The sequence below is a fragment of the Cicer arietinum genome, chromosome 3 (assembly GCF_000331145.2).
Source record: "Cicer arietinum cultivar CDC Frontier isolate Library 1 chromosome 3, Cicar.CDCFrontier_v2.0, whole genome shotgun sequence".
NCBI lineage: Eukaryota > Viridiplantae > Streptophyta > Magnoliopsida > Fabales > Fabaceae > Cicer > Cicer arietinum.
The window spans coordinates 44,778,727-44,792,353 of NC_021162.2; the positions used below are offsets into that span (position 1 = coordinate 44,778,727).

General features: G+C 29.4%; 2 protein-coding genes and 1 pseudogene across 2 annotated transcripts in view; 1 reads left to right on the plus strand and 2 right to left on the minus strand.

Moving 5' to 3' along the window:
• Positions 1-5,755: 5,755 nt before the first annotated feature.
• Positions 5,756-6,751, minus strand: LOC101513893 (protein FAR-RED IMPAIRED RESPONSE 1-like). Its single transcript, XM_004493966.1, has 2 exons — positions 6,169-6,751; positions 5,756-6,096 (listed from the first exon to the last, which is right to left on the minus strand). Exons 1-2 carry the CDS (start codon positions 6,749-6,751, stop codon positions 5,756-5,758), a joined length of 924 nt encoding a protein of 307 aa, XP_004494023.1.
• A 3,984-nt stretch (positions 6,752-10,735) lies between these two features.
• On the plus strand, positions 10,736-11,861 carry LOC101511309 (UDP-glycosyltransferase 73C3-like; annotated as a pseudogene).
• Positions 11,862-12,554: 693 nt separating this feature from the next.
• Positions 12,555-13,627, minus strand: part of LOC140919775 (uncharacterized) — a 3,738-nt gene continuing 2,665 nt past the window's right edge. Inside the window, exon 5 of the mRNA XM_073366412.1 lies at positions 12,555-12,716. Coding sequence (XP_073222513.1) covers positions 12,555-12,716 — 162 coding nt within the window. The remainder of the gene's footprint in view (positions 12,717-13,627) is intronic.

The window sequence follows — 13,627 nt, forward strand, 5'->3', positions numbered from 1 at the left end:
ATTGAAATTGTGTTGAAAGAGGGGAAGGTAGATTCGCAAACACACATAACAGGTTGTGCAGCTGTCCTACAGGTATATATTTAATATCGTTTTATGTCACCATCTTCTATCTTATGTTGTCTTTAAATTAAAATACATCTATTAAGTCACTAATATTTGTTTTATATCTGGGCGTTCAACCACTTGTCATTGGGTGAACCATCTGTTCTCAAGTTTAGTTTCCCGAGATTTTTGAATTGGCCAATCTAACAATGTCAGAAGAAAACAATATTAAAAGCATTTCAAAATAACATGGTAAGCATTTATATTATTTAATTGTATAAATTATTTAATAATAATGTGTGTGTTTCAATTGTTTTTCGCTTTGCAAGATAATTGAAGAGTTAACTGCCACAAATGAAGAACTTGAATTTGACATGGTAAATGAAGTATTGCATGAACAAGAAAATCAAACTGTACGTTATGTTGATTATCAACGATTGGTGGCGGAGAATAGGCAGTCCCAAGAGAAGATTTTAATTCTTGAGGGTGAGGTAAAATTGTTGAAAGAAGAATTGTGTAAACGTCAACCAATGTATGAATCTGATCATGAATTTGATGGTATGAATATTGAATTTTTTTGTTTATCAAATATTTATGATATGCAATTAGACTTGTTAATAACATACTATTTGTCAACAGATGAGGTGAGAATTAGTACCCCTTTTGAGAATGTTGGGGATGAAGTCGCATGTGAGCCTAACGTGAACAGTTTAGCAAAAGCAATGTCAAACATAATTACGAGAATGAAAGATAAACCAAGGAACCGAGTTAAAAGTGTAGTCAATCAAAGTCCGTTTGTGAATCCGGATGAAAAGAAGAAGAAGAAGAAGAAGAAGAAGAAAAAATAAGTGTGTTATGGGCATATTTTGAGTTTGTGGGGGGTTCTCTATAGCGATGTAGTTGGTGGGGTTTGGACTGCACTTTTTGCCTGTATTTTTCCTTATTTATGCTTGTATGAACAAATATGAATGAACTTTATATCTTTCTTTCTTTATGATTAAGTAAGGATTTAGATTTGGTTGATTAAGTTGTGTAAGAATTGCTGAAGTTATGTAGTTCAGATGAATTATGTCTGAAAATTCAAATTTGAAGTTAAGTTTAATTATCTTCAAATGATTTTAAATTTATTGGCAAATCATTTCCACCTTCAAACATTCAAATTGATTTTAAATTCATTAACCAAGTTGTTCACAACATTAACCATTTTTCTTTAAGCCATTAACCCGATTTATATTTTGTCTGATAAGAATGACCATTCTGTTTAAATCCATTAACCAAGTTGTGCAAGGAATTAACCATATTGTTTTAAGTCATTAACCAGATTTATATCTTGTTTGATTAGAATGCCCAAGTTTTCAGTTTGCATTCATTAACTAAGTTGTTCACAACATTAACCATGTTTCTTTAAATCGTTAACCCGATTTATATTTTGTCTGATAAGAATGACCAAACATTATGTTAAAATCCATTAACCAAGTTGTGCAAGAAATTAACCATATTGTTTTAAGTCATTAACCAGATTTATATCTTGTTTGATTAGAATGCCCAAGTTTTCAGTTCGATTTCATTAACCAAGTTGTTCACAAGATTAACCATGTTTCTTTAAGTCATTAAGCCAATTTATATTTTGTCTGATAAGAATGACCAAACATTATGTTAAAATCCATTAACCAAGTTTTGTGCAAGGAATTAACCATATTGTTTTAAGTCATTGACTAGATTTATATCTTGTTTGATTAGAATGCCCAAGTTTTCAGTTTGCATTCATTAACCAAGTTGTTCACAACATTAACCATTTTTCTTTAAGCCATTAACCCGATTTATATTTTGTCTGATAAGAATGACCAAACATTATGTTAAAATCCATTAACCAAGTTTTGTGCAAGGAATTAACCATATTGTTTTAAGTCATTGACTAGATTTATATCTTGTTTGATTAGAATGCCCAAGTTTTCAGTTTGCATTCATTAACCAAGTTGTTCACAACATTAACCATTTTTCTTTAAGCCATTAACCCGATTTATATTTTGTCTGATAAGAATGACCAAACATTATGTTAAAATCCATTAACCAAGTTTTGTGCAAGGAATTAAACATATTGTTTTAAGTCATTAACCAGATTTATATCTTGTTTGATTAGAATGCCCAAGTTTTCAAAATCAGAAAATGCCTTTGGATAAATAATTGAGTCATTATAATTTACAAACAGCGGAAGAGTTTCTTCAATTATAAACCCAAAACATTTACACAACAACAAATGGTACATGGAACCCATTCAAGTAAAAAGTCAAACTGACAATATTAGTATAAGTACAGTTTTCCAAATTAAAAATACTCCAATCCAAAAAGAAGGACACCTAGTTCCTATACATCAACCTAATCTGATCATCCTACCAAAAAGCTATACACCCTGAGTATTTCCACGCGCCCCGTGAGATCCTCCTAATGTAACTGCAATCACGCGTTCCCATCTCCATTCCCGTCCGTAGGGTACGAACCGGTAGGACCGTCCTGACTCTCATCTGAGGGCAAAGCCCAGATTTCCACAATAATTGTAAAGGGTCACCAACCAGAAAATAACAGTTAACACATAGCAATTAAGTTTTTAAATGCTCAAAACAACTTTTCAACTAAGCATGCACCTTAAAAGGATTTTCCATATGCTAAAAGTTCATATAATGCTTGTCAATTAACAATGAACTCAAAATGAAGTTCTCCAACCATCAAGTAATACATAACTGACCAAAGCATTGATAAATCAATTGAGCAATCGATTATCTAACTCAAAATAAGGACTTTTGCTGAGCCAATCGATTGCCAAATCGATTTGGTCAGTTCTGCTGAGTTTTTGCATGACCAAATCGATTTCTAAGTCGATTTTGTCAGTTCTGATGAGTCCCTGTGTTGCCAAATCGATTTCCAAATCGATTTTGGCAGTTTTGCTGAGTTCCTGCCTCTCTGCCAATCGATTTCCAAATCGATTTCTTAAAAGATTTTAAAAGATATATTTATACAATCGATTGGCAAATCGATTAGGTTAAAATAGTGAACTTCCTGCAACTCATCCAATCGATTGGGAAGTCGATTTCCCTGATCGTTTTTCCAAAAATTCATGCATTTACCCAAGTCATTCCTAATCAAATTCATATCTTAACCCTTAGCAAGTACTACGCGATTACCACGGCAATTTGGGATCTCGATAACCATCATACTTACACACAATAATCAACACATAACACTTAGCATTTTCAACGCAATTACCACGGCAATTGGGATCTCGATAACCATCATACTTACACACAACAATCAACACATAACACTTAGCATTTTCAACGCAATTACCACAACGACTCAAATTCAAATCACTCAATCATAAAACTCAATCAAATACGACTCGCGTGCCAAGCACCCTAATGCAATGCGTATATGCCAAAATGCATGGACTCGGAATTCCAAACCAAAACCCTCCTCGAAGGGCCGTAAATCATAATCGTACCGCCTATCGCAGGCCAAAGTACCAATTACCGAGGTGCCACCTATCACGGGTCAGCACGATTTACTAAAATGCGTAAATCATAAACGTACCACCTATCACGGGTCAGTACAGTTTACCGAGGTGTCACCTATCACGGGTCAACACGATTTACTAAAAGAAAAAGCGGAAATCGTAAATGTACCACCTATCACGGGTCAGTACAGTTACCATGGTGTCACCTATCACGGGTCAACACGATTTACTAAAAGAAAAAGCGGGAGGAAGAGTGGAGTTGCGAAAACCTTGATCTAACTCTCACCCAACCTTGGGTTACTAGTTTTGAAGAAAAGAAAGCGACGAAACTGAAAATGGGAGGAAGGAGAAAAATGGGTCACGGTTAGAGGAAGAAGATGAGTTTTGAAATTTTCCTTCCTTTCTTTTTCTTTCCTTTGTTTTTCCTTTCTTCCTTTTTCCTTCCTTCCTTTATATATTATTTTCTTTTCCTTTTCCTTCCTTCTAGTTTTCCTTTCTTTTTCCCCCCAAACAAACACATATAAACATAAATGTATATTTACATATATATATATATATTACTTACTTTTAATAAATATCTCCAAAATATTATTAACTTTGGCTTAAAAGCCTCCGAGCCAAAATCCAAAATACACCAAAAATACATAAATGGTACTTTAAAATTATGGGTCTTACAAATCACAAACATGATTATCATACAATCCATTTACTTGACTCTTTGTTGCAACAAAATATCATATAAAAAATTGATAAAATATTTACATTTTATCACATAGTTGTGCTGAATTGTGACAAAAGATCCAAGAATGATGTATTACCTCCAACCTAAACAACAACATACAATAAGTTAGCACAATCTTACATATAATAATACAACCACACACTCAGTCATAAATTCAAATACGAACCAATGTGTTACTTTCGATAGCTTCAATAGATGATTTTATGCAGATGTTACTTTCATTATGATTTCTCACTATTTTAGTATTGTTCTACTACAAATTTCAATAAAAAAAAAAAAGAAATATTTTAATATAATATGTATATGATGGATACATAATTTCTGGACGAAAAAAACTTACAAAGGTAGTCTCTCTGTCATCGCGTTGATTGGATTGATTCCTTGACCTCTTTACGATTTTTTCAACTATAGATATTTTTCTTTTTGATGGAGGACGACCTTTACGCTTGACCCGCAAATGACTGTGAATTTCATTATCATTGTTTGGACTTGAAGCATCAATATAACTTCTTTTAACCTTGTTAATCGTAGTATCCATGGTGGACACATTAGAATTAAATTGATGTAATATTTCATGAAGTGCCTTAGTCGCATCTTCAGACTCTGCAGCTACTTCAGCAACTTCATAGAAATGCTTGCACAATTTGTCAAACCTGTCCATTTGTGGCTTCAATTATTTCACACCATAACTGCTCTTAATATATGAATGTTTCCTTTTAATATTTTTCTTCCACCTTGTTAAGATATACTTCTTTGACACATTTTTAACTCTCTCTTGAGTACACATGGCAACACAAAATACCTAGAAACTCAAACAACGAACATTCACAGTTGACATCATTATTTTCTCGATTAAACACAACTTTTAAGACACGTTCTTTTGGTTTGTCTCCAATTGACACTTCCTCCAACACATGGTATGTAGCAAAGGAACCCTCCACGGTCTACAAGGAAGCAGCACAATTCATTTTAGATCTAAATTTTGTTTGAACTTCCTTAAATTTGGCATGAGTGTATTCACCTTGGAATTGCTTTTCAATTGACGAGTTTGACCCACAAGAAATTGTAGTATCCATCGAATTAAAATCTGCTTCAAATTCTTTTTATGCTCGACTTCTGAGAGCATCATCATATTGTTTTACAAATTGATTTAAACTTGTCGTTGAGTTGATATAACCATCAAAGAAAGAATGTATACTCTCACTTCGCTGTGTAGTAGACATACCTGCCCAAAAATATTTCCTTAGCAAGGTTGGTGCCCATCTATGACGTTCGTTATACAATCCATTCAACCAATCATTTTGTTGAAGCTCAAATTTTTCGATGAAAGAACACCATTTTTCTTCAAATGCCTCTTTTGTGACTGTGTCATAAACCACCTCTTTCAATGCAAATTTAATCTTTTTATATTCACTATATTGACCGAGCTTTTCAGGAATTTTTTTCATTATATGCCATAAACATCACCTATGACGAGTTGTAGGAAAGACTAACTCAATGGCATTTTTCATAGCCTTGCATTGGTCAGTCACAATACCTAGAGGGGCCTTTCCTAGCATAAAATGAAGCCATGATTTAAAAAGCCATACAAATGAATTTGTATCTTCACCTGACAACAGCCCACATCCAAGTAATGTTGATTGACCATGGTGATTCACACCAACGAACGTAGCAAAATGCATGTCATACTTATTAGTCAAATATGTTGTGTCAAAAGTCACAACATCTCCAAAGTATTCATAAGCAGCTCTACTTCTTGCGTCAGCCCAAAACACATTCCTTACGTGAAAATCATCATCCAAATCTATGCCATAGAAAAAATATGAATTTTGTTCCCTCATTTAGCAAAAATAGCTTATCAAGGCCTTTCCATCACCTTCTTTTCCTATTGCGCGTCGTTCCTTGTTAACATAATTCCTCACGTCTCTTTCACAAAATGGTACGTTTTCATGTCTTCCTGCATCTTTAACAAGAGATTGAAATGTCTTGTTGATCCTCACTCCTGCATCATCATTGATTTGTATTGTTATCTTTCGCAAATTCATTTTCTTGTTAGCTTTGAACAACCTTGCCTTTGTAGGACTTGTCTCGTGAATATGACCAGGTTCAAATTTTGTAATATACCATAATCCATCTTTATCCAACTTAATAACAATCTTGACAGGACAATTATTTACCTTAGTTGGAAGTGTTTTTAACGTACACGAATTTTTTGACACTTTAGACCCTTCTCTTGAGCATGATAAAATTAAGTAGCAGGGCTCTCCATCTTTCCCTTTTCTTGAAGATCTAATCTTCCACCCAAAACCCTTTCTCGAAGCATACTCTTCATAAAATGATTTGACTTCTTCTAAGCAAGAAAAACACATCCCTGTTGCAGGCTCCCAACAACATGTGTTGTCATCATCATCAAGGTTGTCAACCCTGATACCTTCATCTTCAATAGTACCACAATCCATGAAGTTTCAATTGATAGTGCAAATGTCACACAAAAACTACAAAAAATAATTCAATCTGATCATTAACCACCTATGGTACTTCATTAACCAATAATGTTTACACTATTAACCAGAAACAAAAAATCAGAAAGACCCAGAATTTAAACACTACTAATGACATAATATGAAACTTAACATTTCAAATATGATAAACATCATTGATTAAAAGTGATGAAACTTAATATTTAGACAAAAATAATTAATATGATTGATTAATAATTCACAACCCTAATTTTTAGACAAAAATAAGTCATTAACCACTTATGGTACTTCATTAACCAATAATGTTTATATTATTAACCAGAAGTAGAAAAATCAGGTATGAACCCAGAAAACGTACCCAGAAAACGTGTATGAATAAAAAAAAATAAAAAATCGTATCTAAGCAAAATAATGTACCAAGTTACCTTGCAAGTGATGAGATGAAGTTGCTCAAGTTACTTCATAAATTTTTTTATTAAAATCTGTAAATAAAAGGAAAAAGGAGGAAATGGAAGAAAGGGAAGATGAATGTGTTTATTTTTGGAGAGGAAGACAAAAAAAATCTGAAAAAAGAGAGACAAAAAAGAGAAAGTAAAAAAAAAAGGGGGGGGGGAAGTAAAAAAAGGGGAAAATTTAATGAAGAGAGAAATTATGTGGGGCAAGGAGTTGTGTTTGTATTTGTGTTTAATAGTGTGTTTCAATATCATTACACACTATTATATGTATACTACAGTTTACAATTTTTAATTGGGCTTAATGAGATGCAAATATTTTTACGGTAACGACACACACAATTCATTGATTGATTGAGTATTTGATAATGAATGTTATTATTATATAATAAATGATGAAATTAATCATTACCATTCACTCAATGTAAAATTAATTTACATTAAACAATATATATATATATATATATATTTCTTTTTCTTTGTTAAATTAAGGATTTTTTTTTCAATAAATTTGTATTTTAAGGTTTATAGGATTTAGGGATCAAACTTTGTGTATCAGAATTTTTTTTTTTTAAGTTTCTCAATACATATGTGTTTTAAATTTTTTTTTAATGATTTTTGGAACTTAATTTGAATTTAGTGCGGTAGAAAAAACTATTATATTTTGAAGAAAAAAAAGAGAAAAAAATAAAATAAATCATTTATATAAAATATGAGAGTAGGAGTATAAATATAGGAGTGCAAAATAAAATTTTCAACAATTACTTGAAAATATAATTTGTGAATCTCAATAGGATTTAATACTTGTTTGTTAAGAGTGTTATTTCATAAACAAAATTGATTGTTTATTCTAATAAAATTCAACTAACCGGTTAACTTATGTGGTAAATTAATTATACTTATATATTAATTTAGTGGTAAGAGTTTGACTTTATAATTTTAAAAAATTAAAATTAAAATTTAATGTGAAATAGATATAAAATGATTGTTAATATCATATTTATCAATATAGTAGTTGAATTATATTAGATCGATTTCCAACAAATCCTATCATAATTAAATTTAACATAATTCAAAATAACTTAATCCGTATAAAGTATATATTATTAAAAGAAAAATGAAACTTAGGTTCTATCTACTTAATTATGTTATTCCTCTTTTCTATTTTCACTTATAAAATAAAGTCAAGCAAAGTCACAATGAAAGCTCACGAGAATGTATTTTCAAAATAGATTGAATAATTTTAAAATATTTTATAAAAAATTTAAAATATTATTTTAAATTTTATTAAAAAAAATTGGTATACTCTCTAGTTAGTTTTTATTTTTTCTTTATTATAATTTAATAAAAGAATTATAATCAATCGTGTCATTAAAAAGTAAAATAAAAAAGTAACCAACCCTTATATTTCCTTTTTTTTTAATGACAAAGATAAAATATAGATTATAGAATATAAAAAGTTACTCCAATCTTAAAATAAAATAAAAAAATAAAAAGACCCTTTTTTTTCTTTCATTTGTAATAACATTTTCTTTCTGGCAATAACATGTTCTCACTTTCAATTTCGTTGATATTGAGGGAGTAGAGTAGGGACTGTTAATACACATGCAAATAAATAGACATATTGTCAAGATAAAACAAAAAACTACTTTGTGCATTTCTTGTCATCATCTGCATATCAATTCTGTCACTCACCGGCTAGCTTTAAGAGATTAACTTGTTCGAGACAAACCGTTTAAGATTTTTATAAAAAACCAATTCTTTATTTAATGAAAGTGTCTAAAAAAAATTTTAAGTTTATAAAAACTCTTAGATTTTAATATTTTTTCAATAATATTAAATCAATTAAAAAAATATTATATAATATTAATTATATTAATTTAGTGATGTTAAATTAAAATTTAAAAAATATATTTTAAACGAATTAAAATTTTGTTTTAAGGCTTTCCATATGTTTATGTTAATCGACCCTATTTAATGATGAAATGAAATAGCCAAAGGGATATATATGGACAAACTTAACAATAATAATCCAACTTGCATTTTTTTAAAAGCAAAAGGATGACATGCATTTGCTTTAGAATTGTACACGCTTCTTTTCTGCAGTCACAAGAAAAAGAAGGAAGATAAAATAAGAATTTTGCATTATCATTGAGGACAACTTTAAGGTGGTCCATCGTTAGCAAGTATTTAAAAATCTTGTAAAATTATGACAAGAACAATGATACTAATTTAATGGCTCTAAGTCATCTTTATTTATGACACAATAATTTAATTGAAGTCGATTTCAGGCAAATTAAATTTTGATAAAGATATATTTATTTTTTCTATTTTTTCAAACTAATATAGATTAAGTTCTTGTTTTAACCATAAAAATTAAAAACTTTTAAACAATATCAATTTTATATAGTATCTTCAATTTTAATTAGTATTTTAGATAAATTTTAAACACCGACCTACTACATTTGATAACTTATAGTGTTCAATGTAAGATTAGCCTGTTTTTGGGTTGCCTTAAATTTTATATTAGAGGCATACTTATAATACAATTTTACAGGTGGATTAATAATGCATGGTGATTATTATGAAAATATTTGTATTTCAAAAAGATTATATTATTCTTTCACAAAATCTTTATAAATAGTTAAAGAATTTTTTTCATATTAAAATAATTTAATATCTGTGCCCAGTCCAAAGTTAAAACAACAAAGACATTTATGTCTGCAAAAAAAGTTTTTTACTTCATAAAAAAAATATCATATTGCACCATCTACACAACTAAAATGAATATAATGTTATGTGAAATTAATATTATTTTGACAAATACTAAATTAATTGAATTTATTATCAATTAAATAAAATATAATATACAAAATCGGTTGAACTAATTTAATTTTGTATTATAAACCACTTAAAAACTAAATTTCAAATGAAAACTTAGATACTAGGAATATGTGTTGGGTGTGTCTGTTTATAGAGGAGTTGTTGTGATACAAACAAAGTAATAATGGGCAGAAATAAGGCGTAAAGACAAATAGAAGAAAACAAATTAGGCACCTCCGATATAAATCTATACGACTCAACCCTAGCCGGCTGCTATTCTCCTTTCCTTCTCCCTTTTCATAGGGTCCTTATATATAAACGACTTTCAAATATATTTAATTTTTCTTTCGTGATTTTGTCGTCTTTGTTTGGCGTTGTATTTGTTCGTCGCCTTAATTTGACGTTTTATTTTATTAGTGTTTTTTTCGTATAGATTAATATATCAGGTTCGATTAAGTGCAAATTCAATAATAATTTTGATATCTTCAACATTTCTGAACACTTCAGGTTTGTTATTTTTGTCAAATTTGTAGATATTTTGTTATTTTATGTTATTAATCTGAATGTTGTGAGTTTGTTTAACGATTATCATTTTTTGTTTTAGCAATTTTGAATTGAAATATTTTCGATTGATGTAATATATATATCAACTTGGAATGGACAAAAAGTTAAAAAACTTAAAACAACTTTGATTGATGAAATCCAACTTTTACATATGTAAGCGCTTATATCATCTTAAAAGTGGCTTTCAAAAACATCTACTTGTCTAGTATAAATATGTCTTACATGAATTATTCTATTCATTGTACACCTTACAAATAATTAACATCATCATAACCTTAATCTTTCCAACAAAAAGAACATGGAATCCAAAGATCCAAAGCTTCACTTTGTATTGTTTCCAATGATGGCACAAGGCCACATGATTCCTATGATAGACATTGCAAAAATATTAGCACAATATGACAATGTTATTGTCACAATTGTAACAACACCACACAATGCGTCACGTTTCACATTCAATTAATCCAACTCGAGTTTCCGAGTAAAGATTTTGGATTACCAGAAGGGTGTGAGAATCTTGACATGCTACCTTCACTTGGAACAGCTTCAAATTTCTTCAATGCATCAAAGTTTCTACAACAAGAAGTTGAAAAGCTAATTGAAGAGTTAAAATCACCACCAAGTTGCATAATCTCTGACATGTGTTTGCCATACACAATACACATAGCTAGAAAATTCAACATTCCAAGAAGCAATATGTGGTCACATTTTTCAATTGGAGGATTTTTAACACATTGTGGTTGGAATTCTACTATAGAAGCAATATGTGCTAGTGTGCCTATGGTTACATGGCCACTTTTTGGGGATCAATTTTTGAATGAAAGTTTAATTGTTGAGATATTAAAAGTAGGTGTGAAAATTGGGGTGAGGAGTCCTATGAAATGGGGTGAGGAAGAGGAAAGTGGTATGTTGGTGAAAAAGGAAGATGTTGAAAAAGGTATTGAAAAATGAAAGTGAAGAAAGAAGAAAAAGGATTAGAGAGCTTGGTGAGATGGCTAAAAAGGCTGTAGAAAAAGGAGGATCGTCTCACTCTAATTTTACATTGTTCATCCAAGATATCATGCAAAAAAATAAAGATAAGATGCCAAAATCATTTGCCAATGGAAATGGCAATTCAAAATGATATATAACACATTCTTATTCTTACCAAAAGAATGAAAAGACCTTGCCATGCAGTATTTCTGTAATTTGCTACTTTTAATTTGGTGTTTAATTAATTGCATACATATATTGAAAATTATATTTTTCTCTCTCTTAATATTTTCTTTATAATTTATTTAGAATGAGTCAGTCAACACATATATTTGTGTTTCGTTAGTAGTATATAATTATTGAGAAAAGATATTTTGACAATAAAACTTGACATCAAATTATATGATTAGCCTGATTTAATAAATATATAGATTGTGACTCATTAACTATTTATTAAATATAGTTAATTATGATTTTATATGTCATTATTTATAATTCTCATATATGTTCAACGATAATTATATATTCATTAATTAATAATCATCTAAATTATATTTAAATATATACAACAATTTATCTTTCTACACTTTAAAATTGCGGTTCATGTTGGCAAATTAATAGATCCATTCAAATATCCAGCAAAATCTGATTCCATTCATATATATAGTGGCTAGGGTTTCTCCGATTTGGTCCCTACCACAAATGAGAAGATTTTTTTTTTTTTGTACTACCGCATAGATTTTGGATTGAACAATATTTAATTTGTGCGGGTTTTTAACCTCCTCTTCATGTTAGTATTGAAAGGAAAAAAAATAAAAATACATAATTATATAGCAATGGAAAAATATCAGGAAAAAAATTAAAATACTCAAAATCTTCCGTCAAAAATATATATGTAGTAACATTAAATTTACAAATGTGATAATATTCGAGTAGTGATATGAAACACCAATATACACATGTTTCCAAAATTAAAAGTTCCTAATACACAAGTAACTAGTGTCAATTGTAGCTACATTCCAAACTAAAACTCCAAGAACAAAAACGAGAGAGCTAGTACCAAGCACCATCATGATTACACCACCATTCAAATTGAAAATATTCATTGAAAATATAATCACATTAACATAAATCTAGTGTAAACATTTGCATTTCAAATATCAAATATTAATACATCAAAATTCATAATAGCCTAAAAGTTTATATTATAGGCATTTAAGAAAACATCAAACTTTTCTTGCACCAACACTAGATGATTATTTGTTGCATCTAAAAGTGAATTAGGCTCACTTGCAACATTAGTGGTTGAACAAAGACCCAAAAAAAATTATCTGTTAAATTTTTCGAAATTATAATCAAAATATTTAAATAAACAATTTCACCAAATTTACAAATTTCATTCACATAAATAGAGAAATTAAAGACGAATGGAAAATATTCAAAATTTAATGTTTTTAGATTATTTGAAAATTTGGAGATAAAAAATTATCTCCGAAAATTTGTTGCAATATCCTATTATGTTTGAAAATGAACAAAACTTATTTTAGCAAAACCACACCTTATATTCTAGATTTAAGGTTAGTCATGTGATCACAATATATTTTTTTTATCAATTTAAATAAATCAATATATTTTAATAAAAAAGTGTTTTATTAAATTGATTTATTGTGTTGAGCTGATTCCTAAATATAAATAAGCGTCAAGGTATGTTACTTAAGAATTAAAAAGTTAACATAGGAGATATATGAAAAATTAATGATAAAAAAAAAATCAATTAAATTTTAAATTATAATTTAATTAATAAATATTAATATTATTAAATTAAATATTTTATTTTAATTTAAACATAACACTTCAAAGTTATATATAAATTATAGTAGTATTTAATCTCTCTTCCACAACAAGAAAACAAGCATTTTGTGAGGGCTTTTGTCCTTACAAAGGGGTATAATCAGCCACAAAGGTGGCTTTTGTGAGGGCTTTTGGTAGCCACAAAGAAGCTGGTCACAAAATTTTGTGAGGGCTTTTGCAGCCACAAAGGACA